This window comes from Syngnathus typhle, linkage group LG5 (genome assembly GCF_033458585.1).
Source record: "Syngnathus typhle isolate RoL2023-S1 ecotype Sweden linkage group LG5, RoL_Styp_1.0, whole genome shotgun sequence".
Classification (NCBI taxonomy): domain Eukaryota; kingdom Metazoa; phylum Chordata; class Actinopteri; order Syngnathiformes; family Syngnathidae; genus Syngnathus; species Syngnathus typhle.
The window spans coordinates 11,146,925-11,170,546 of record NC_083742.1 but is presented as its reverse complement, the minus strand read 5'-3'; the positions used below and the strand labels follow the sequence as shown (position 1 = coordinate 11,170,546).

At 41.9% G+C, this 23,622-nt stretch overlaps 4 protein-coding genes across 19 annotated transcripts; 1 reads left to right on the top strand and 3 right to left on the bottom strand.

Moving 5' to 3' along the window:
• Positions 1–188: 188 nt before the first annotated feature.
• Positions 189–3,668, bottom strand: nfu1 (NFU1 iron-sulfur cluster scaffold homolog (S. cerevisiae)). Of its 4 annotated transcripts, XM_061277806.1 has the most exons (10): positions 3,237–3,395; positions 3,053–3,169; positions 2,513–2,551; positions 1,989–2,071; positions 1,768–1,903; positions 1,378–1,444; positions 1,176–1,293; positions 1,041–1,104; positions 777–951; positions 189–519 (listed from the first exon to the last, which is right to left on the bottom strand). In XM_061277806.1, exons 5-10 carry the CDS (start codon positions 1,893–1,895, stop codon positions 487–489), a joined length of 585 nt encoding a protein of 194 aa, XP_061133790.1. In that variant the 5' UTR covers positions 1,896–1,903; positions 1,989–2,071; positions 2,513–2,551; positions 3,053–3,169; positions 3,237–3,395; the 3' UTR covers positions 189–486. The 4 variants fall into 4 exon arrangements, with proteins under 4 accessions (XP_061133790.1, XP_061133788.1, XP_061133789.1 ...); XM_061277804.1 differs by lacking the exons at positions 3,053–3,169; positions 3,237–3,395 and adding an exon at positions 3,572–3,668; XM_061277805.1 differs by lacking the exons at positions 3,053–3,169; positions 3,237–3,395 and adding an exon at positions 3,572–3,668 and having other exon boundaries at positions 1,082–1,104.
• Positions 3,669–3,708: 40 nt separating this feature from the next.
• On the top strand, positions 3,709–5,881 carry lg5h9orf78 (linkage group 5 C9orf78 homolog). The gene is made up of 9 exons (XM_061277803.1): positions 3,709–3,851; positions 4,009–4,068; positions 4,152–4,203; positions 4,325–4,395; positions 4,477–4,554; positions 4,768–4,965; positions 5,039–5,175; positions 5,251–5,358; positions 5,435–5,881. Exons 1-9 carry the CDS (start codon positions 3,775–3,777, stop codon positions 5,530–5,532), a joined length of 879 nt encoding a protein of 292 aa, XP_061133787.1. The 5' UTR covers positions 3,709–3,774; the 3' UTR covers positions 5,533–5,881.
• A 211-nt stretch (positions 5,882–6,092) lies between these two features.
• Positions 6,093–9,147, bottom strand: med22 (mediator complex subunit 22). Of its 2 annotated transcripts, XM_061277808.1 has the most exons (4): positions 8,715–9,147; positions 8,003–8,083; positions 7,600–7,808; positions 6,093–6,409 (listed from the first exon to the last, which is right to left on the bottom strand). In XM_061277808.1, exons 1-4 carry the CDS (start codon positions 8,835–8,837, stop codon positions 6,214–6,216), a joined length of 609 nt encoding a protein of 202 aa, XP_061133792.1. In that variant the 5' UTR covers positions 8,838–9,147; the 3' UTR covers positions 6,093–6,213. The 2 variants fall into 2 exon arrangements, with proteins under 2 accessions (XP_061133792.1, XP_061133793.1); XM_061277809.1 differs by lacking the exon at positions 6,093–6,409 and having other exon boundaries at positions 6,708–7,808; positions 8,715–9,145.
• Positions 9,148–9,405: 258 nt separating this feature from the next.
• LOC133153735 (AP2-associated protein kinase 1-like) lies at positions 9,406–23,508 on the bottom strand. Of its 12 annotated transcripts, none has more exons than XM_061277790.1 (21): positions 23,099–23,508; positions 22,693–22,882; positions 20,423–20,541; positions 20,225–20,333; positions 19,869–20,011; positions 19,662–19,783; positions 19,499–19,580; positions 19,280–19,412; positions 18,898–19,001; positions 18,609–18,688; positions 18,356–18,519; positions 18,068–18,261; positions 17,596–17,688; positions 17,116–17,300; positions 16,709–16,902; positions 16,181–16,237; positions 14,810–14,902; positions 14,617–14,718; positions 13,853–14,020; positions 13,558–13,650; positions 9,406–11,456 (listed from the first exon to the last, which is right to left on the bottom strand). In XM_061277790.1, exons 2-21 carry the CDS (start codon positions 22,850–22,852, stop codon positions 10,723–10,725), a joined length of 3,129 nt encoding a protein of 1,042 aa, XP_061133774.1. In that variant the 5' UTR covers positions 22,853–22,882; positions 23,099–23,508; the 3' UTR covers positions 9,406–10,722. The 12 variants fall into 12 exon arrangements, with proteins under 12 accessions (XP_061133774.1, XP_061133775.1, XP_061133776.1 ...); XM_061277791.1 differs by having other exon boundaries at positions 17,596–17,682; XM_061277798.1 differs by lacking the exon at positions 9,406–11,456 and adding an exon at positions 11,956–13,088.
• Positions 23,509–23,622: the final 114 nt, after the last annotated feature.

The window sequence follows — 23,622 nt, the reverse complement described above, 5'->3', positions numbered from 1 at the left end:
AACGCTCCTCTTGGGTTAACTCCAATTTGGAGTTACACAATATCCTAAAAAGTAATGATTCTTCACTTCTATCTTAGAATAATTACACTAAAAAATAAAATTACAATCCAAACCATGGTTATAATCATATCTTAAAATTGAATTATCCTATCTACAAATATGGTAAATAGATACAGGAAAACACAGAATGTTTATGGATAAATTTTATTCATATAAATATTGTGCGTTTAATGAATAAACTCCTTTGGAGTAGCAGTTTGAGGACATGTTTGATAAATGAAATGACTATCGAGCAAAAAAAAAAAGTTGCCCGATGTGGTAGTACTGTTGTGTTGAATATACTATACACAAATCGAATCATGTGATTTTATGATTAGCATAAAGGCTAATGAGTACTCCCACTGTGTGGTATTGTATCCCAAGCCATATGAGTTACTTATTGGACAGTGCATTGAGGAATGTGCGCTTGTTGTCCTCGTATATCAGTCAAATTTCAGCAGCCTCCTCTTCATCTTTCACCTTAGGGGGTGAAAAAGAACACGAACGTTAAAAGGGAAAAAAAAGCAATTTTCACTGCTGAACATATTTATAAACGGAACTCTCCTAATAGTACATATTACATACTACAAACAATGAATCCATCCACTTTCTTCCTTCTTATCTGAGGTTGAGTCACAGGGAAGGCCCTTAAGCAAAGAAGCCCAGAATCCTGCACACTATCACAGCTATCCCCTCCGAGCTAAATAAACAAATATGCAACAAGAATCAGAACCAACCTGCTCAACCGATTCAACCTCGGGGACATAAAACTGTAGCATGTTTTGGATTCCATTCTTTAAAGTGATAATGGAGCTTGGACAACTGGTGCAGGATCCCTGTAACTTCAGTTTCACCACACCATCCTCGAAGCCGCAATACACAATATCGCCTCCGTCTTCCTGCACTGTGGGTCTGAGGAAAATGTCGGAAAAAAGACAAAACTATGATACCAAGGGATGGACGGCTATATACCATCCAAGCAACTTAATAACACCATCCACCTTATCCGAGTGTCCAACAATTCTTTGATCATAGCAACTACCTCATCGTCATCATCCGACGGTGCTGCAAAGAGTAAAAAACGTCATCCCTTATGAGTCCGCTGAAAGAAAGGTCCATGATGGAGTCGATTTTACCTGTGTCTTCACTAGGTTTTTCATCCTCATTGACGACTGGGAGCCCAGAGGTAAAAAAGTCCATAATGGTGGCAAACACGTCAGGTTTCATTACTTTCCATTCGATATTTTCATCAACCTACAAAGGGACACAAAAAATGTTCCAGACAACTTGACTCCATTCTGTTTATTATTTAACTTGGTATAACTTGGTATGCTCTACCCTGGTTATGGTGATAAAGTCAGGGCCCAGGAAGACACTCTTGACCCCATCAATCCGAAATAGCTGTCTGCAGACAACATAGAACAATGCTTATTATTAACATTTTGGTTTTCATGTCTTATAATAAGAATAAAATAAGTTTCTCTCCATATACAAAAAACATGATAAATGTAATGGCCATGCAACAAAAGCTTTGATCACAACAATTTGACTCTGGTATACACTATTTCTATTGAATGTTATTTTTCTATTATGTAAAATCCAAACAAAATCAGAGGTTGTTCGGCGTCCCATAACTGACTGCATTCAATCTTAAGAGGTTCAAGTGTATAATGTTTGTGGTCTTATTTTCTACGACGTCACATATCAAAATCTTTATGTAAAATGTACCTGGCTAAGGGTGAGGTGTATGCTTCACGAGGGCTGGGAAAATCCATAGTTCCTGATTCAAGAACTATGCGTCCGGGCAGAAACTTGAGGCTGTTTGGGTTTGGTGTGTCCTGTGTCTGCACAAACATCCTCCTCCCTACGAAGACACATTGCACAATGAAACACATCACAACCATCGTAACGAACGACAGTATGGCCGTCCATAAAACTAAGATACAGACCAGGAACAAACCATTGCTGAGGCCATCTGCTCTTGATTAGAGTGTCATGTGAAAGCCAGTGATAACCAGCACTCCGGCACACACTGCCAGCAAGACAAATGAGAATGGTTAGAACAGTGAAAATAGTCACATTCTATTCTTCTGTGTTCTTCTGTGTGGTTTTTAGCTTGTATTTTGTCATCTTTTTATTCTATTTATTTTTTATTTTATTCTTTAATTTTTTTTGCACTGATCGGTTGGCACTTTTTAAATTTCGTTGTACATGTGTGACAATGACAATAAAGATCTATTCCATCTATTCTACATTTTACATAATCTACATGTCAGTTTGACTCATAACCATTTTTAAGGTACAAATGATTTCTTACCTTTCACTTATAATGATTAATAGTGATCATACACTGTAGTGTATGATTTATTATACAATTGCCGAAGAAATTCAGATTCTATCGAAACCCTTTGCAATGTTGATTTATTTCTAGGTAAAATCAGTTTCAGATATCTGCTTTCGTGCAAAGACAGACCTGTGAGAGGCAGCAAGTTGCCATGGGGCATCGAGCCAGCTAAAATGACAAAGAAGGAAAAAAAAGAGACTTAATGGGACAAGAAATACACTTTTGCAGGATAATCTTATCTGGTAAATTCATTGTGAATGCAAACTCTCCTGATCATTTATTACATTATCAGGCACATGACAAGCTCAGAAGAGAGCGTATCTGACGCCGTATGACATCATATTTGTCAAAAAACAAACAAACATATATGGGACAATAAATAACGACTAAGAGCTTTGCAAAAATAGTTTCCCAATTTCCCAATCATAACGATGTGGCATGTGGCATTAGAATCAGGTGACATCACGTACGTCACACTTCAGTTATAATAGCCGCTCGCAGCTAATCAGCCACTTTTCTGTGGCCATCGGTGTTTTACAACAATTTCTATAAACAACGCTTATAGTTGTTGAGTACGGACTGCCTGCAGTATTCCCATTGACCAAGTACGAATCCGATATGCTGGAGCGAGTTCAACGTCGCGGTACGAAAACAGTCGCAAAACTTCACCAGCTTTCCTACGAAGATCGACTGGAACAGCTGAATCTCTTCTCTCTGGCCTACCGTCGTCACCGAGGAGATCTGATATATACCCGGCGCATTCTCCGAGGCGAACTTGGTGAAGACCTGAGGGAGTATTTCATCTTAAATAATGATACTTCGACACGTGGTCACAGTTTGAAGCTATACAAACCGAGGAGGTTACGCATCCATGGTGACGCCACTCTCTCTACCCGTGTAGTTAATAGCTGGAACCGCCTACCCGAATCATGTATCACAGCCCAGTCAGAGGAAAGTTTCAAGAGAAGTATTGACGCAGTGTTTAAAGTCTGAAAGGTGAAACTGCCGACCGCGGTATCGGTACCGACTTCTTTCCGACATTTCAACCGCGGCGTGGTAGCATCCCTTCAACGTCCGGGAAGTGAAGGAGCTGACAAGGGATTCTTCCCTCTGCTTTCTACCTCTCAATGAAATGAAGTCAATGAACGAAAACGTCCTGTGGGAAGATGAGGGAAAAAAAGGACTTACGGACGCAAAAGTCTTGCAGATCTAGCCAGCAAACTGCCGACCTGCCTGGAAGTGGCCATGTTTGTTTTGATAACCAAAGAGACCGGAAGTTGCTGGCTCGTTGTTGTTGTGCGCTGTTTAGAGTTGTCCCCGTCATACTAGGTGGAACATTTTGTTCGATATACACGCTCAGAAGGGAAGGCAACTAAAGGTTGTTTATTAAAATGCCTTCTGGCAAAAACTTCAGGAGGCGAAGAGACTCTTCAGATGTGGAAGAGGATGAAACGACTCGGGAAGTCAGGTAACAAATTAAACATTACAGGAGGGACACGGAGCTAACGTTGAGCAAGCTAACAGCGCTAACTAAGCCACAGTAAACTAGTAATGTAAACATAATGAACTTATCTTCATTATTCTCACTCAAGCAAATGTCTATGTTCTATTCTTATTCCGTTTAGATGCAAAGTAGAAGAGGCCAAAGAGCTTCAAAGTTTGCGGCGACGTCAGAATGGAGTCAGGTAGTCCTTCAATTACAACTGAAGCAAAGAATGAGTTCAATTTAAATTTACGAACAAGCCAATAACTATTATTGTTTTCACAGCGTGACTGCCTTATTGGTTGGAGAAAAATTGCCACCTGAGGTTGAGATTAATGTGAGTACGCTGTTTAACGTAATATTGACTTCATTTCTATAACATGCCCTTTTCGTCTTGTTCACTTGTGCATTTGTTGTACAGTGCTGTGAATAACATATACTCATCATTCATTTTACAGAATGACCCCTTTAAACTCAAAACTGGAGGGGTTGTTGACATGAAGATAGTCAAGGATCGGAATCGAGACATGTCAGTGTCTATAAACCCAATTTCAGTGATTGTGTTCACCATGTTGGCAATATCTTTAATATACTGCATTTGTTTTTATAGGACAGAGGAGGATACAGATCTTAATCTGGGTACCTCCTTTTCAGCCGAGACAAACAGAAGAGATGAAGATGCTGACATGTAAGCATCTCCGATATTGCAGAACAAAATTACATTTTTAATCATGTAAACCAGTCATCATTATCAATAATAATATTACTACCAATAATAAACATTTTAACATATACCAAGGCTGAGGCCATATTCTACTCCCCAAGTACAGTAATGTGTTGTGTGTATGTAATGTAATCAGCCTGCTCGTCAACATTTTCCTTGATAAACGTGTCCCGTCAGGATGAAATACATTGAAACAGAGCTGAGAAGAAAAAAAGGCCTCGTGGAGGCGGAGGAACAAAAGGTCAAGGTGAAAAACGCAGAGGACCACCTGTATGAGCTGCCTGAGAACATTCGAGTCAACTCTGCCAAGAAGACAGAAGAGATGTTGTCAAATCAAATGCTGAGTGGAATCCCTGAAGTCGACCTTGGGATTGAGTATGGAGACTCTCAACATGTTTAACGAAGATACTTGAGAACAAAACACAACTTACATTTCATTTCTGTTCAGTGCGAAGATAAAGAACATCATCCAGACAGAAGAAGCCAAAGCCAAACTGCTTGCGGAACAAAGGAACAAGAAAAAAGACAACGGAACATCATTTGTACCTACCAACATTGCTGTCAACTATGTTCAGCACAATCGCTGTATGTTTAAACATCCTGTAAATATCTTTAAATGGTGAAATGTCTTCCTACTACACTAATTTCGTTTTCCCACAGTCTATCATGAGGACTCTAACGCAGCTCACAGGCATCACAGACGAGATAGAGAGGAACCCAAACCAAGACCACTGCGCGTGGGGGACACTGAGAAACCTGGAATAGAGAGTAAGTATCCACTAACACTTTTTTTCCCCTTTGGGTATTTGCAACATATTTCTCATTAAACCTTGTCACTTCACAGCAACAGAGCCAACCAACTTCCGCAAACGACCAAATAACGAAAAGGCTACTGATGACTACCATTACGAGAAGTTCAAGAAGATGAATCGACGATATTAATGCTTTGATAGAAAACGTCTGCTGAGAATGAAGCCTCCTTCCCATCAAATGGCCAAATAAAAAGGCTGCCCCAGTGTATTATGATGAAAAAAAGGCAAGGTAGATCTAGTTAGATTTTTGTTTTATATACGATTAGGTGTACACAAATTCGATATCTCAAAACTTTACCATTATTTAACAGAAGGCAAATACTTTCTATTAAAGAGATGGGAAAGGGAACTATAAGTAAGCATCAGAAGCAAAGTTTGAGTTTGAATCTTCCTAACTCACGACCATGATGTAAATAATGTAAATATTTGAAGTTCCATGACTGCCATTCATTTGTTTTTAATAAAAAGAATAAAAACACCACACGATTTATGTTCTTCATTAGCATCATGCCACAGAATAATGGCAGAACACGTTACAAATTAATATTACGGTACTATTATTACCAGAAACCCAGTTTCAAGTGATGGAAATGTGCATAGTTTGATAAATGAAAAACTTCAAATGGCGTTCACGTTCATGAAGACCTAATTTAATATTGATGCAGTACAGAAATAATCAAGTACTGGAACTGGAAACAAAATAGCTTTATTGTGTGAATACATTCAGATTAAACTCAGTGGAATGTATTTCATAACAATTTTCGCATAGCTACCCATGGAAGTAAGGTTCCTTCCGTAGATCCTCCCCAAATCACGGTTTATCGATGGGAGCGGCGCCCGCGTGTCCGTTGAGGTGGTGCTGAGGATTGACATCTTGCTGCGGAGGTCCCTCCATCTCCTCTTGCTCTCCTTGGCTGGAGCTGCAGCTACTGCCTGGGGAAGCCCAACTGTCCCGGCGCCGGTACGCCTCGCACAAGGGCAGGTCGGCGCTGTCCCACTGATTGTAGCTTTGAGGTGCGGAAGGCCAGCGGGAGGCAAAGAATCAGCGTGGCAGAGGTACAGAGGAGCAGGAGAGGAGCAGACAAGAGCGCCAAGTGAGAACGAGCACATTCATACGGCCACGAAAACTCAGTCAGTCAGAGGCAAGCGTGGAGATCAAGCATCAAGCACCAGAATTGGAATATTGATGAAGGCAACAAGCTGACGAAGAACCCGCAGCCGATGCTAATCAACGGTTGTCAAGATGATTAGTTGAGGAGGGAGGGGAAGCCGAGCAGATGCAGAAAGTGACGCAGGTCCACACCATTGCAGTTTTCCTCTCTACTTTATTTCTTAATCATTATTAGGATCTTTGCGCACAACTAGCACACATGTTCAACCATGTAAGATTGACCGTGTTTTAGTACATCACACGATGATGGAAACCAATATTTCGAGGGAAATATACATTCACAACACAAGAATGTCTATCCGACCAGTGACTTTAGAATTTCACCTTAAAGCAACAGTCACCCCCCACCAAAAAACATGTAAAAGACAAAACTGCACCTAATAAAGTGGCAAGCGAGTGTGCAGCTGTTATATATACTTTTGTTCAGAAAAAGCGCTTCTTTTCTTTTAATAAACAATCCAATTCTCCTGGTGCCTCAATCCAGAGATTCCCTATGGCACATTACTTTGAGAGAGGTGTGCTGCGCCAAATGAGCCAATTTCACATTTTGTCCTATTTTATTTTCAACAAAATAATTTATTTACTACAAATAATGTGTTTTTGTTCATCTCTCTATGTCAACGACAGGCGGTACAATTCCTTACTCTTTTACTCTTTTAAAATATCTGCCTTGGCTCAAGGGTTGTGAAACACAGCTAATTTACGGCAATCATTCGTGTCAGCAAAATGGACCTAATATTTAAATGTCCCTCATAATTTAAGAACTGCTTTAACCCTTCTGATATTTTGTTCAATGTCTTCTTAAATGTCAACCATACTCATTTGAAACAGCAGCAGAATGCAAGGCACTAGATTATTTTAGGGAGGGCAACTATTTGGTTTCATGGGTATCCACCACTCACAAATAGCTACAACTGGATGATGATGATGAAGATGATGATTGCTTCTGGGGCTCAGTGGAGAATGGTGAGGGTGGGAGCGCAGGACAGTGGTGGGTGGGGGTGTCGAGAACGAGTCTACTTGTACCTGGAGGAGTAATATTCTTCCTCGAGTTCGTACAGGTCGATGGCGATCTCATCGCGCAGGGAGGTCAGCTTCTTGTCGCACTCTTCCTGCAGCGAGCGCAACTGCTGGTTCTGCAGGCTGATGGCGTCGTTGACCGAGGGGAAGTCGTTCAGGATGAGGAACTGCTTCAGATCCGACACCAGCTTCATCAACGACTCACCCGCGCGAACCTGGAGAACCCGCACACGCTTCAGCGTCAGAAACGTTATCAAAGCAATGCATGGGAATGTAATTTCTTTAACCGACATGGATTTTAAGAAGATTTAAGCGATGACCATTAAGTCCATGTAAATCCAATGAGGGTTTAAATCAGTTCATTTACATGAATAGACATTCGGCACGCTTTCCTTGGATTTGTACTTACAATATTCGCTGCTCGTACGTGCATCTCATAATGGTCTTGTTCTGCTTGAGTTGCTCGGGAAACCTGTGTCTCATCTTCTATCTGAGGGACAAAACAATGACAACATTTGAGAGCAGTGATTCCCAATTGTTTAGCTTGCCCAAAAGTGGATTGTAGACAGATCGATAACAATCAGAAAATGCAGGTCCCAAGGGAACAACAATTCAGAACCACTATTTTGAACACAGCAGTGTTTCCAAACTTTTGATGAGCTGTTGCAAAAATTGCGGCACGTGGATCCCACAATATGCTGTTGGCACAGTGATTCGCAACCAAGGCGTGAAATATCATTGGGGTGCCGCAGGAAAATACTTTTTTCACATAATTTATCAATCACAATTACATCTTTGTTCATCTAATGCTTCCAGCGACACATAGTGATGCTCTCCATTAAATAGCAGAAATTACAAAAAAAACGTGTGCATTATTCAGAATAATTCTCACCACCTGAGTGTATACAGGTATTTGTGCAAAACTTTACACAAGCCCACATTTCATACTAAAGTATATAAGTGACAAATGATGATCATCATTTAAGCAATTCTTAGTGATGTTTTGGTTTTGTGGTGCAAGCGTCTTATGTAAAAACGAGTTACTTGACTCTAAATAAAAGTGAAGAGGCACTGCAGTACATGAACAAAGATACAACATCAACACCATCACCTTCATGTACCTTGGCAGTTTTGATGATTTCGGTGAAGTTGTCCAGGATGGACCTGATGTCATCTTTCAGCCTCTTGTTGTAGTTCTGCAGTAGACTTTCTTTACTCTGAGGAAGCGCTCTCTGGGTCGCCATCGTGCTCAAGCAAAGTCAATACTGGCTTTACCTACAGTATTCCCATGAAGGGCTAGCACTGTCCTGCACAAAGCAAGACACGACGATGGCGCAAAATGTTGCCTTGCAGCTTAGCAAGACACGCACATGGAACACCGCTGTTGATAAAACCAAACAAAAATGTCTTTATGCAATCATGTTGCACAACTACGTCAAGCAAAATGTTAGGACTCCGCGTTTAACCCCGTTTTTGTGAAGAATAGTAAGTAAAGTGAGGATGCAAAACAACGAAGTCGGCGATGTCTTCTTCTGGGAGACTGGGGGGGTAATATCCGCGGTGTATGGTGACTACCGCCACCTAGTGAGCGCAAGACCCCATTATGTGCTTATGGTTCAGAACGTGCAGGTTAGAAGTTTATAAATATTTTTAGCTGGTGGCTATTGCTTCGATCTTTTTTTTGAAGTTAAAGTCTGGAGCTGTATAAAAATGGTTCAATAATTTGCTGATATCTTAGGATATCACATCTGCATCATATTTCCCTAGTTTGATCTAAATAGGCACAGTTTCAAAATGAACAAATTACAAGTGTTATTTACATTCAATTTAATGTTTTTCAGGACAACAAAGGCAGGCTGTGATGTATTTCAAGCATTTTTCCTCCAAAAACAGTAAGTCAGCTGTTGAAATCTGCAGCTTCAAACATGTCAAAATGCACTTTCCAGTTGCATTACATTCAAATAGAAAAGAAAACATTTATAACTGATCAAACATTTTCATTCAACTTTGGGTTCAACTGGTTTGACAAAAAAGTGCTATGATGAAATCCAAAGCGCTCCATGACTTGACAGACTACAGCAACAACAAAACAGTATTCAACTGTTTTTAATAGGCCACCGATTTTTCCTACTACCGCAGTTTTCCAATCCCTGACCAATAAATGCTATTAATTGAGTATTTCAATGACATATGAAACACATTAATTGCAGGAGTTACTTGTAAATTGTACACTGCATACTTGGGGACATAAGAGGTAATGGTGAATAGGAGTTGTGCACAATGCATATTGCAGATATTGTACTTGGTGTTGAATGTGCTTAAGTAAATGCAGTAGGTTTATTTTGAACAAGCAAGTATATTGAATAGTGTCCAGTGTTTAGGTAATAATGGAGTCTATTTCTAACAAGTATGTAAAGGTCCTTACGCGACATGGATTGGCCACATACAGCATGTTACGTTTTCAGCAGCGACGGGGTCAGTGACTTAAAGAACTAGAGACAAAAGATGCAGCCTAATATAATCAGCTTGAATTCAACCGGACAAAAAGACAAAGGAGGCCACTGTGAGGTAGGCAAGAAAACACATGCTTGACCACCCTGCTGTCTTTTTTTAGATGGCCGTACCAAGATTGAGAACAGGATACGGAAGTCAAGGAATGTCAGTGGGGACTAATTTGAGATGATTAAAGCAACAGCTCTGCTGACATTAATGGCAATTGCACAACACTTGTGATTGGAGGGAAAAAGGTATGTAAACATGTCACAAAAATGGACATTTTGGTTTTCCGAGGGGCAGCGGTCCGATATGGTCTAATAACCCAATAGTCTACACTGTACGGTACTTGCTGTTATAGTGCCAATGGGAACAGCCTCCATTTTCAAACATAAGCATTTGATGTGTTGGTGATGCTAAGGTCTGCTCAGGTTTAGGCACAGAAACACTTGAGTGGGACGTGGAAAAGGTCGCAGTTCGCATTCTCGCATGCATGTGCTTTTCTCTACTCGTTTGGTGAAATGCAAGAAATCACATGCATCAGCAGCCCCGAACCAGTTGTTTCAAGGTGAAAGACTTGCATAATGTCATTTAAGAGTACATTGCAGGCCTGCAGTCCAGCTGCAGCACTTGTCATCAGGGCTTTTCCTGGGGGGCTTTGAGGTGAAATGGCGCACAGACAAAGGGGTCAGCAGTGTGTGCACCAGTTTCATTGCTCACTTTAAAAGGGCCCTCATGCTGCTGGGTCACCGTTCCCTCAAAGTGGCGGGAATATTTGGCTAGCGCTTGCGGACGGAACGGATGTGGTGCAGTCTGTCCCAACGCACCTTGTTCAGGTATCACAGCTGCCCCGTGAGGGTACGGAGGTGGTGCGGCCTCCTTTCTTTTCGCAAACGGAGCCTGGGAGAACACATCCAGCCGCTGTTGGGTTGCCAACGGGCCGCTTGGAAATGGCGCGTTGGCAAACACGTCGCCCTGTTCTTGCTGCGTGAGGCGAAAAGGAGCTTTTGAGAAGATGCTGGCTGGCCCGGGATCAAGCAGGGAATGATTCTGGGCAACGGCGGCGGGTGCAGGTGGATGGAAGGTCACAGCAGATGATACCACACAGGAAGCTGGCGTCGGTTGGCTTTCCTGCTCTTCGTCCTCCTCGGAGTCAAATAGCAGCGGTCTGGAGCCGCTTAGGTCGTGGGCTGAAGTACGACCCTCGGTGGCACCCCCGAAGTTCTTCTGCTCTTCTTGACAGGTTACTTTCTCCTGGTCTTCATCACTGGAGTCATCACATCCGTCGTTTGGTGCACAATCGCCCACAGTTTCGCTGTCGCCCCCTTCTTGGCCGAGCATGGAGTAGCCGTTCCTGTCCAGCTGCACATCTGTACAGAACAGAAAAGGAACAAGTTTATCTAAAATTGCTTGAAGAAGCTCACATTCAGGTCAGGTGTACGTAGGATAAACGCTAAGTGAGGAAGCATCATGACACTGACGAGACATTCTACAACATTGTCACAACATGGAGCAGCCTTGTTTCCCTAACTTGCTTTCCACATTTCAAACAGATGTGAACATTTGAGTCAGCGGAAACAAGGAATGTCGGTGCCTTGGCAGCAGAGGGAGGCGCGGTTAGACAAGACGAGCACAGAGGAACGCGCAGTTCACTCTTACCTCAGCAGTGTCGACAGCGGCTGTTAACAGGCGGCTCTCACCGAGGAGTTAAAAGAGAAATGCTACCTGATTTGTTATTTGTCTTCATCACAACTCAAACCACAAGATTGCACGAGTGCAATTTGTGTTCACCAAGCAATTGTGAGGAAAGTGTCAATTCAGTGTCTGAAGTGACACATTGATTATGACAGAACAAAGTTGGCTTACAACTTAAAGCTCAGGTCCATTTAATGTATCCACTCAAACAGATGCTCTTGTCATAAAAAAAATAAAATAAAAATAAAAAAAAAACATTCAGTGGGTTGGAAATATTGGTCTACTGTGATGTTTTAAAGCAATAACGAGACATGATAAGAGACAGGCGAAAAGGCCGAAATCTTAGCATTTATACAATAAATAGACTCCGGTCTTTGTATGTCCCTTTACAATTTACATATATCACATTTATACGTTCGCTCCAGAGCACAGATATGATGCAGTTACATATGACACACTCAGAAATTAGGTTTACAGACAAAAGCAGGGAACTTAACTCTTTATTTTGTTAGTTTTCTGAACAAGAGCAAATTTGGTGTATTTGATGGAGTGACAGTTTGAGACCTTGCGGCCTATGAAAACGGGCAAGTGCTTGAGGTGGATATCAGTTCTAAGCATCAAACAGGAGCACATGTAAACAACTGAGCGGAGAGTTGTCTTTTCTTTTAGTTTGACAAGGCCATGAAGGCTATCTTTAAAGAAATGCACATCATCATGTCAGTGTCATTATTCTATTACTTTGGCCTTTCTATCTTAACTCATTCTATACCGTCGGACATATATTGTTGTTTTTGAAGAATACGTATGTTTGTGTATTCCGGGTGTTTGTTTTTCCAGTTAGGAGGCTTCGACTGGTTTCAAATAAAGCTTCAACCCTCAATCAACACACACAGGCAACGGGAAAGCAAAGCAACCATCATAGAGCAGTTCAACACGAAATGAGAGTAGACCACCATGGCCGCACGTTAAATGAGCGATTATGGGGGAAAGCATGAGGAGGGCCATGGTGTCGCCAGGTTAGTGGCAGAAGATATGCTTAAGCATTGATGGGTGCAGAGCAGAGCTTTATGGAAACAGCCTATCGGGGCTTAGGTGAACAAGTCTATGCCAAGTCCTCTCTTTCACTTTATAAGATGCTACATTTTCAACCTCTCTGACCCTCCTCCCCTGTCCTAACGTTAAGGTTGCACACTTCCCCCTTGACCTCTCCCACTAGAGGTCGATGAGCTGATCCACCAGTAGGAGGGAGCGGGCCAAGTTGGGAAGGCTGGACTCTGAACTGCCACTGTTGTTGCGCGAATGACCACCTGAAACATGTCAGAGAAAGAAAGAGAGAGACAAGACACAGAAATGTACATGGAAGAGCCGAGGGAGGTGTTGAGCCAAACATAAGTCATATGTAATGAGATTGTATGAACAAAAGAAATAAGAGGGATGAGTGGATGAGGATGTTCAGAGCAGAGGGGTGCATGAATGAGGGGGGCGGGAAAAGAGAAAGAAGCAGAGAGTGAGCTGGGATAATCTTAATATGGCTGCATCAACACAGTGGAGAGTAAAAGGAGCACCAAGTTATCATGGGGTGGGGGACTTTTGAGATAACAGAAGCCAAACCCTGCGGGGTGGAGTTTCACACGTTCTAATATGAGCGTTTGACTGGCAAGACTGCCCACATCACGAGTCACAGAGGAAAGGGGGCTAAGTTCGGGGAGAGGGGCTCGGAATTGGTCCTGCTGACAGCAGATGCGAGGGCTCATCTCACGATTCTGTCCTTCTTACCTTGGCTTGAGGTTCTGGAAATGAGCACGGGAATAGGGTCAAACTCGTCATTATTCCCTTTCTCTCCTTGCGACATGAGGAAAGAGGAGGAGTCTGTAGCAAAAGAAGAGGAAGTGACGCAAAAGCAGATGTGAGGGGAAAGCCGTTAATTCAGCCAAAGCAAAAGAGAACAAAAAAGGGAGGGGCGACTAACAAGATAACGCAGTTTTACTAATGTCTGGGATCAGTTAGGGTTAGGTTAGAATTAGTACATTTTACACTGGCCAAGAAGTGCTGCAAAAGAGCAAGAGCTTACCAGCAGATGTCTGAGAAGGATGCAACTCCTCCAGACAGGGTGCGGAGCAGGAGCCAAGAGGAGCAGAGGAGTGATAGGAGGAAGTAGCAGAAACATTCTGCGTTCCGTGAGGAGAAGTATGAGATAGAAGATGGCAGCCCAGCAGAGAGTCCTTCCCAGTTAAAGAGTCTAGGTCACAGCAAGAATGCAAACTCATGTTGAGAAGGGGTCAAAGTTGAAGAGTGGGGTGAAAGTTTACGCAGCCGAGTGCAATGGATAAGGAACACGCTTGACAATCCGGCACTCGTCAATGTTTGAAATGTTTTGTGAAACATTTCTCATCCAAGTGGTGCTTTCCTTAGGCAAAAAATTGCGGTGACCTTTTCGGTGCATTTTATGTAACAATTTAACATAACTTTGATGAACTACTTTTAATTCCTGTGCCATGTTGGAACGTGAGCTGACATCAGAAGAATGCAGGTGTCGTCTTCATTTAACAATTGTTCACTGCTACGACTAATGTTACGAATGTCAGTTAATAAACTTTGCCTACAAGGCAAGAAATATTTTACAATGGCAACCATTTGATCATGACACAGGTACATTCAAATTCCTTTTTCGAAATCATATGAGCGGAGAAAATATACAGTATTACATTAGTGCTTCCAGTCCAAGAAACAAAAAGTAAGATTCAGTCAAACTGTGACCATAAGAAAAAGAAAAAAAAAAAATCAAAATATATTCCGTTCTGTGAACTCGCCTATACTGAGACCAACAATGCTAACCTGGCATGCTGGCAGAGGGGAGCTCTGACTGGCCCGAGTGGCGCTGGACTTGAGGGGCTTCAAAGCCAGGAATCAGTGAATCCACACACATCTCTGTCTTTGCTAGATGAACGTTAACAAGTGAATGTAGGAGAGGAGAAAACACAGGGGAATACAACCATTTCCTCAAAATCAACAAAGGCAGTACCAGTACCAGAATTTGTGCTCAAAGGCTCAGTCAGGGTTAAAAGGTCAGGGTGCAGAAGAGAGGTTTCATGAGACTTCTGTCCATGATCAATCAAGTTGTCTAAGTGATGGAGAGAGACAATTGAAGGACAAATAGAACAAGACAAGGGGTCAGAAAAGGGCAATAGGAGGAGTTTCCAATAAGTGTGTGTGGAAAAGAAAGTATAGACGGTCAAGCCATGTTAGGAATTCAAGCAGCGGTCCATCTGACCAAAAACCAAGCTTTTTGACTCATTATGATACAATGCATGCCTTCTGTATTAATAAAGACCATGCCCATGTCCAATGTGTTAATGATGTAGTTCCGGTGAATAAGGCAACACACTCCGAGCAAAACTATGGCCATCTGTATCATGTAGTATAAATAATCGGACGAAGACAACCTTTGGAAATCCATCAGCAAGCATTAAGCTAAACAAACACTGCACAGAGAGGGCCCTGCCAAACTTAACAACTCATGAGACAGAGCTAAAGTTTCCAAAAGCACACAGAGCATCATTTACCTAAGTATATTCAAATGTGGCCCATGCACAAGGCAAAAATCTCACAGCACTCATTCATACTTACGAGAAACCACAACAGTAAAAATTGGTGTGTGTTTTTTTTGGGGGGGGGGGGGTGGTCTTAGAGAAGGAATGTGTTGACTCAGATAATGGCACAGCAGATGTGACCCTTAACTCCCTTCTCTAAAGGAAAGAACATTGTTGAAATGCTAATGCTAACATCAGAAAGTGAAAATCCAGTCGAGAGAATCTAAAACTGCACACATTGGTCCTATCATTAGGTACACTTGCACACATCCCAATACAAGTCGTTGCAAAGACAATAAAGTAGGCGTTACTAAATACATAATGTGCACATTATATTTCATCAAATAAAGGATTGTAAGGGAGATAAAACACACTATTATCATACAATAACAAAACATCACTGCAAAATACTATAGAAAATAATAATAATAATGAATAACCAAAGAAAAAGTGGACGTAAACGACTGACTGCCTGGGCTCATTGAATTATGAACACAGATCTCCAGCAGTAAGGAAATCCAATTAACAAAGGCGTGTTTGTTCCGCTGTACTGCGTGAGAGTAAAAGCACAGATCTGCAAATGAGATGCGATCAAGCTGTAGGCCACAGACTATTCATGGCAACTGACAAGGAGTCACTGTGCAGCAGCTAACTTATGTCAACTAAGGTAGGCTCCTTAAAACAGCTCTCGTTGCAATTTTGATGTTGGCAAACTTCCTTAAATAAAGTACAAGATCTTTCATTTCAAGACTAAATGGTGAATAAAAACGTAAATGCATGAAAGAAAAAAAAACAACAACAACTCTTACCAGCAAATGAATTGAGCCCATGAATGATACAGTCACCCCTGGACTTCTCTGGAGCAGCTGTGTGCAAAAAAGAAAAAAGTTTATTTTTGTATTTCACAACTCTCTTGCTTGTCTGTGTATTAATACACACTACAACGGTGCTACGATTAAATCGATTATTAAATTAATTGAGTCAATGAATTGTTTAAATAGCTTCGTTTTTATTTAAAATTGCCCAAATCCTCATTAGCCTATTTCTGTCATTCTCCACGAAAGGGGACTGATTATCTTTGTGTTGAATCCAAATTAAAGTTTTCCTTTTACTTTGAAAACCATTTTTGCCTATATTCCAAAATGTTTTGGCGCAGCGCATTAACTGAATCAAAATGGTCTATTTCCTGTACTATTCATTTGACAAAAAGTTCTATTTTTGAATAAAGTAATGAAAACTAAAAAAAAAATTAATCCGATTCAACGATTGACAATAATCAAAACATTATTAAACAAATCGTTAGTTGCGGCGCAGAGTACATACAATCCTGCACTTACTTTCAGCAAGCTTTGCAAAGTCTTTGTTAAGCAGCTCCTCAGCAGTCAGCTTCGAGAAATTATCGTCACCAAAGGGGTTCCAACTGGGCTGAGTGTTGATTGTAATAAGGGCAGATTGGGTGTCAGCATCAGATGGGTGATATACAGTCTGCTGGGACGAGCATGGGGAGCCAGAAGGAGTCGTGCTGGCCGATCTACACATCAGGAAGAAAGCCGTTACCATGTTTTTAGTCATGAATGCAAACAAAATGTGTGAACAAAGGGATTCTTCTCTAGCAGGATTCTGTTGGATGTAGAAGATTTGCTTTTACTCCACGCTGGTGGTGTCATCTGAAAGGACTTTCTATTGCGGCGTCATGAAAGGACAGTCGCTCCTCACATCACTGAGGGGAGCTCATTCTGCTCACTTGGATTTGTTGAGGCTGGCCTCAGCTGCGGCTGCCTGCAGGAGCTGGGTGGACTTGCTGATGGGGACCCCGAAGATGGTACTGTGAGTGACGTCGCTCAGGATGCGGCGATGACCACTCTTGGCCGTCAGCTTGGGTGACGATGGGGGTGTCAGGGAGCCGATTTTGTTCCCCCTTCCAGTTGTCTGTGTTGGGCAGGGACAATGAGGGATGAATATAAAAGGTATCTACATGATTTTGAAGAAACAAACAATTCCCACACTAAAAGAATCAAGGTCCAGTGATTGAAGAGAAACCAGGGAGACAAAAAAAAAAAATTTGAGGTTTGTCGGACAATAAAAGCCAAGACATTAAGTTTGCCCACTTTCAGGGTCAAGCAGAGTCGGTAAGTACACTGATTGGATAGAGAGAACAATAAAGGAAGAAGGGACCCTTGTTCAATCAAATCAGCAGCAGACGGCACTATTAGCAAGAAGTTACCACATCTGGGTCAGCAGCTGGCCCAATGACGGAACACTCGGGTATGGGGGTGAGAAGGAGAGCTGGACTTTCTTGGAATTCATGCTGCTGTTGCTGGTGCAGTGCGAGAGCAGGAAAATCAGGCTTAGCTTTGCACTGCAGCAGAGTGGCTGTCGCAGTGACAGTATGCTGGACTTGGTGGTCAAAGCGCTGTGCCAGATGACTCCACGCAGGCATACGACTGCATTTGAGTCATATTTGTCCTTTCATTCATTTCTACTCATACTTTCAATACTGCATTTCTGCCTGCAGTTAGGGACATCGAAAGTCATGCTGCAGAGGCTAAGGTGGTCAACTGCACTTCCCAAGATACTGTGGGTTTTCAGTTTGCATGCCTTTTTAGACACAATTATATGAGATTAATATTTGAAACCTGACCAGTGGTCGATCGAACCTTTTAGTTGTATTCTTTCGCTTTTGCTGCGATGCCCACCTGCTGGGTATTCTGAAGCTGTAACAAAGCGGAAGGTTGTTGCTGTTTCATGAGGAGCTGCTGAGGTTGCGGCGGGACTTGAGGCTGAATGTTGGTGGTCTGCAATGGCTGCAGTGAAGCCTGCGTGGGAGCAGGAACCTGTTGAGAAGTCTGGAGGGCACCCGCAGCTGAAGGTGGGACACTGATACCAACACCTAGAAAAGTCCAATGTTAACGTTTACTTATCACCAAATGAAAATAGGACAGAGTTTCAGCTGTGACATGTAAAGTGATCAAAGGAGCTCATACCTATGGACTGGGGCGCTGCAGCTGATACACTGGGCCTCTTGCGTGGGGTCAGACCTGCTTGGATGGGAAGAATGCCTGATATAGGCTGCGGTTGGGTCTGGCCAGCCTTAGGTCTTTGTCGAGGTGCTATTGAGGTTTCCGTGGTAGGAATGGGGTCTGTGATCCTAAAGTGATGGAAGATATAATTGCAATACATTGCAGTGTTTCAATTCATTTGAACAGAAATCATCACCAATTTTGGCTTGTCTCTCACCTGGCTTTGGTTTGACTTTTTTTGACCACTGCTTCACTGGCTTTGATAGGCTCGGGAAGTTTCGCAGGAATAGGTGAATTCTGAAGGGGTGAGAAGAAAGGGAATTATAACATTTGTCAATTCAATTCACTCAAAACCAACAAAAAAATGAACATTCAAGTACATATGTCCAACATAAAAAATGAAGGAACGTAAAACCGTCAGCAGTTTTTATTTGTCTGGGAACTAGAATGTGCTGACATATAGCAAGTGGAGCTCCAAGTCAGAATTTTATTCACTCTGAACTTACATGTAAATTTGGAACCGGACACTCTCGCCGATTCATTTTAAAGGCAAAGTATGATACTTGATAGATGTCTGGCCTCATGTCGGGGTCGGGTTCCAGTATATATCCTGAAAAATCCACATGGGGGATCCTCAGCTTCCCGTAACATAAATATTTTCCTTCCCACTTGCACCGAAACTGCACACTCACATATTTTTTAAGAAAACAGACTTCCAGTTTGACCTGAATATGTATATATGGCTTAATAGAGGCTATTCCATAAATTAAGCTTGCATTCTAATATTGGCACAGTACTGCGGCATTGGAGAAATTATTTTAACATAGCGAACCTGCAACTCCATTTGACATAGAAAACAACTAGGAAATGAAAACAAACGCTGCTTACTGATGAGACAGTGCATATCTTGGGAGTAACGTGAATTGTCTGGAATAGTGAAACTGCCATCACAGATAGCAACTTGGCTCTCCCCGAAAGGAAGCGTGAAGTAGCATAGTTTATAGAGGAGGCATCCCATAGCCTGCGCACACCATTCCAAAAACACAAGTTAACGTGGCGGAGTTTACACTTCTACACTTCTATCATCATGGAAGCCAAACAGCTCACCCATATATCCGCCTTTGTTGTGATGACTTTACCACCATAGAGGTTGACCATCTCTGGAGCACGGTATGATAAGGTAGTGTACCTGGTGTGTAGAGAGCCATACACATACTTAATACTTAAGCACAACACAACAAGTGTCAAGGCAAAAGGCATGGAGACCAACTTTTTGATCTCCTCCTCAACGACAGGTACCCCCTCTGTCTGTGGGTCTTGGAAATGGTTTGTAGCACTTCCAAAGTCACACAGTACATAATGCCCCTGGTCATGCAGAAGAATATTTTCCACCTAGGCAGCAAGAACACAATCAATTACCTCCGATGCTATGACACAAAAGCGGCAACCAAATTAACTTTGGAATCTTGGAACTCGCCTTGAGGTCTCTATGAATGATTGGAGTCTTGCACTGGTGCAGACGAGCAACAGCCTCACACGTATCGCAAAAGATCTGCAACACCTCTGCCTCCGTGAAGCCGGTCTGTAAGCGTTGGTTCATCAGGTTGACCACCTGTCCACCTACAAAATGAATTTGACAGATGCTGAAACATCAGCTAGTGCCTCGGTAACACTGAGCTGAGGACTTTTTATGAAAGCAAAGGACTGAAATGCTAATTTTATTTCTTTGAATGTAACATTAATAATGTAAATGATCTTTTATCGTGAGGTTGGGAAATGTGCTTGGTATTTTTGCTAACAGCCACAGACAGAAATCATGGTAGGCAAATTTACCTCGACAGAAGTCCATTAAGATTAGGACCTCCCACACGTCACCGGCTCCAACTGCAGCTATGCTGGAATCCAGATACCCAACTATGTTTTTCTGACCCACAAGGTCACGCTACATCAATAAACAAACAGGGAAACAGTTACCTTCACAATGTTAAGACATCAAAAAAATTACAATCTTTTCATTTTTTTGTTACTTACCATAATCTGTATTTCCAGTTTGCAGATTTGTAGATCATGTTCATTGTTAACGTACATCCGCTTTAGAGCACACCGCTGACCCTGATTTGTTCGCACCAAAAAAACAATGGCAAAACCTCCTGCAAAGAGATGGAACGATGTGACATCAAATACTATTCACCACAGATCACAGCACATTTGGGCCATGTTACGTCACATTGAATTTTCTTTCATTAGAGATTTTCACCTAATAGTAAACAGAATGCTGACTGTTCCCAGTGCCCCAAACAAGCAAACGTACATGAGCCTGCTCAACCAATTTAAGAAATTAGTCGACCATATACAGTTAGTCAGCTTATAGCTTTTTCTTTTTTATCGTAACAGGATAAATATTAATTCTGCTCACAATATTGTGAAATTTTCATACAGTTTCATCCACTTTGTCTACAATTATTTTGTCTCACAGATGGTGTAAATCTGAGATTTTAAGAGGAAAACACTAATAATGAATTAATTTGCATGAGATACTAGAGCCACACCTTCAAAGCCAAAGTCTGCTTTATTGTCAATTTCTTCACCTGTCAAGACACACACGCTTGTGTGTGTGTTAGAGTTGAGACAATTTAAGACCTACTGTCTAATCTAAGATGGCTGTAAGAAGTTAGAAGGATCAGCAAGCTTCTTGAGCACCATTTCGCTGTGGTCGCCTCTCAAGATAGTGCCAAAAGACTAAGTAGAGCTACAAATAGCCACTGCCCAATGACATAACCAACAGTCAGGATTATTCCTCGCTGAGTTATTATGTATACGCCCGCAACAAAATGCTCACAAAACAAAAATGCACCCTTTGGGCATAGCCATGAAAAGCACAATATTTGGTCCCACTTGCCATGGCCATAATAGACGAGGCTTTAGAATGTTCCACATCTTTACAACTACTTTACTGCAAGTTTACACAGTGATGATGAAACAAGATACAAGCGGCATTGTCCTGTCGACTGAAGACAGATGAGCTTGGGGCCTGGTGTTTTCTTTACAGATTCTGAGCTGAGTGAATAATTTTTCTTCACAGATCAGGGAGTAAATCATTGGCGTTATGCACACCATCACAAGTTATGCACACCATCACAAGACACACACATGCCGTGTATCAAATGGAAAGACACACACACACACAACAACAAAACTACTACTACTGTACTACTACTACTACAAGCAAGTCTCTCTGTATAATATTTGCATCCATACTAAAATATTTTTTGAAGCTCAAGGCAGCGTACAGACTTTGTGTATTGAAAGGCTTTTTAACAACTGTCAGTGCATGCACAATTCCAATAAATCAAGGACAGTAATGTGTTCAGTTAAAAACGTTCTCAAAAAAGTAATAACTCTTATTTAATAGGCATCAATTTCCCATTAATTGCATCAAAATGAATTACAGCAAATATATAGTTTTGATGACATTACTTTGTTTATCTTTGGATCGCCGTTTGTGGTCAGATGACCAGACCATTCATAAAGTGGTCAGACAGCTGGACGGCTGCCAGAACACTGATAAATTAATCAGTCATTTTAAATGTATTATTCAGTAACAAGCCCTCTTGGCTACCACAACAAGGCTTCCTCTCATTGGGGTAATGGAAAACAACAACCCTGTTTAACTGTTTAGTGAAACCCCAGGAAATTATTGTTAGAAATGAATTTTATAATCAGCACCAATAGTTAACAACATTACTCCAACTATTTGGGCCACCCTGCAGCAAAACCGCAAGCATGAATGTGCAAGCTTGAAAACGTAGAGGCCGGCCGGTGTTTATGCTTCCAATTACCAATGACTCAGCACGTCAGTCACTTTATATCCTTTGTACCAAGTTACTCCCAGCCTCCAGTAATATATGCAACCAGGAAATCCAGGGAATCCAGAGCAGCATTAACTTTTCTATCTTATTTTAAGGAGTAAAATGACAATTGAATGCAAAGAAAAATGGGAAAAAACTCAACAACAAAAAAAAAACATAATCCATATGCACTAATAAATGGTCCCCCCACAATAAGAGAAACACAAACCATTCTAAAAGTGATTAGAAAGTCAGTCCAACACATTTCCCTAGGAGTGAATTATCAAGCTTTGATATCGTTGCGTTTAAAAAAAAATGCAAATGTAACATTTCACTATGACCATACACTGCTGTGGGACACGAGATTACAAAATTAATCCTGCTTTACACTAGTTTGACAATTAAATACCTCGGGGTACAAAATGATTTCAATGTGATCTAACGCCCGTTCACCTTCGGCCACGATCTCTTCGATGGTCACTTGATGTCGTCCAAGGGTAAAAACCCCGCCGATGAAGCTGCCTCCGCCGCTGGAACCGGCGCCTCCTCCGCCGGCTCCCGGACCAGGCCCCGAGCTCACCAGCTCCCGGCGTGAGTCAAAAAATTTCTTCATTCCCACCAGGTGTTATCCAAAGCGACAATTCTGGATACAAGTGTATAAAAGCACAAGAGAACGTATGTCGTTAGTTTTAATCAGTCTGTCGATGGAAGCGCTGCTTGCAAATGAGGTAATTGTCTTTGACTGAATGACAGCGGCTAGCTGAATGCTAGCTGACGAACTGAACTTCAAAGTATACAAAAAACAGCAAGGCAGCGTTTTCAGGCTAACACATGATCGCAACAGAATGCAGGATCAGACCTTGTCTTAAGAAGTGGATCAGCGTCAAGAAGTGGAAATACTGTGAACTCCGAAGACTGCTGGATGACTGCACTGCCGGAGGAACGGTTCTGAGCGCACCTATGCGGCTAAGCTAACGAGCTAGGTGCGATGACAGCTGCATACGGCAGCCAGGTAGCTCCGTCCGTACAACCCAAAGCGGTTTATCACACATGCCCGCGCGCGATAAGCGTCTAATCGAAAGTATCACATTACACTAAAATAATTAAACTCTCTCTCTTTTTTTTTTTTAAATCGCCAGCAAATATCCTTTCTCGGACGGTCAGTGCTGCATAAATCTGGCGATTTTTATCAAATAACTTATTAACAAAGCTAACGGAGCTACAAACAAGAGCTGGCTGGAAGAGTTGGCGTCATTTCTCTCACTATGATTGGGCAATGACAGCGATGATTCCCGACCCCTTTTGTCTCAGCCCCGCCCATAACATAACCAATGTATGACTGTCCCTTTCAAAATAAAAGCAATTTGTTTTGAGATTCACCGC

Bases quoted from the DNA above. Each gene is read 5' to 3' on its own strand.
- nfu1 (XM_061277804.1), bottom strand. From the start codon at position 3,630: ATGGCCACTTCCAGGCAGGTCGGCAGTTTGCTGGCTAGATCTGCAAGA. The intron at 1,904-1,988 runs GTCTGTATCTTA...GTGTCTTCGTAG, and splicing joins TCAGCAATGGTTTGTTCCTG to GGAGGAGGATGTTTGTGCAG. The intron at 1,105-1,175 runs GTAAAATCGACT...TACTCTTTGCAG, and splicing joins AAAACCTAGTGAAGACACAG to CACCGTCGGATGATGACGAT.
- lg5h9orf78 (XM_061277803.1), top strand. From the start codon at position 3,775: ATGCCTTCTGGCAAAAACTTCAGGAGGCGAAGAGACTCTTCAGATGTG. The intron at 4,069-4,151 runs GTAGTCCTTCAA...TTGTTTTCACAG, and splicing joins CGACGTCAGAATGGAGTCAG to CGTGACTGCCTTATTGGTTG. The intron at 4,555-4,767 runs GTAAGCATCTCC...GTGTCCCGTCAG, and splicing joins AGAGATGAAGATGCTGACAT to GATGAAATACATTGAAACAG.
- med22 (XM_061277808.1), bottom strand. From the start codon at position 8,837: ATGGCGACCCAGAGAGCGCTTCCTCAGAGTAAAGAAAGTCTACTGCAG. The intron at 8,084-8,714 runs GTACATGAAGGT...TTTGTCCCTCAG, and splicing joins AAATCATCAAAACTGCCAAG to ATAGAAGATGAGACACAGGT. The intron at 6,410-7,599 runs GTACAAGTAGAC...CGCACCTCAAAG, and splicing joins GAAGAATATTACTCCTCCAG to CTACAATCAGTGGGACAGCG.
- LOC133153735 (XM_061277790.1), bottom strand. From the start codon at position 22,852: ATGAAGAAATTTTTTGACTCACGCCGGGAGCTGGTGAGCTCGGGGCCT. The intron at 18,520-18,608 runs GTGAGAGACAAG...CCATCACTTTAG, and splicing joins AAAAGTCAAACCAAAGCCAG to GATCACAGACCCCATTCCTA. The intron at 16,903-17,115 runs GTGAGCAGAATG...CCTGATGTGTAG, and splicing joins GCCAGCCTCAACAAATCCAA to ATCGGCCAGCACGACTCCTT.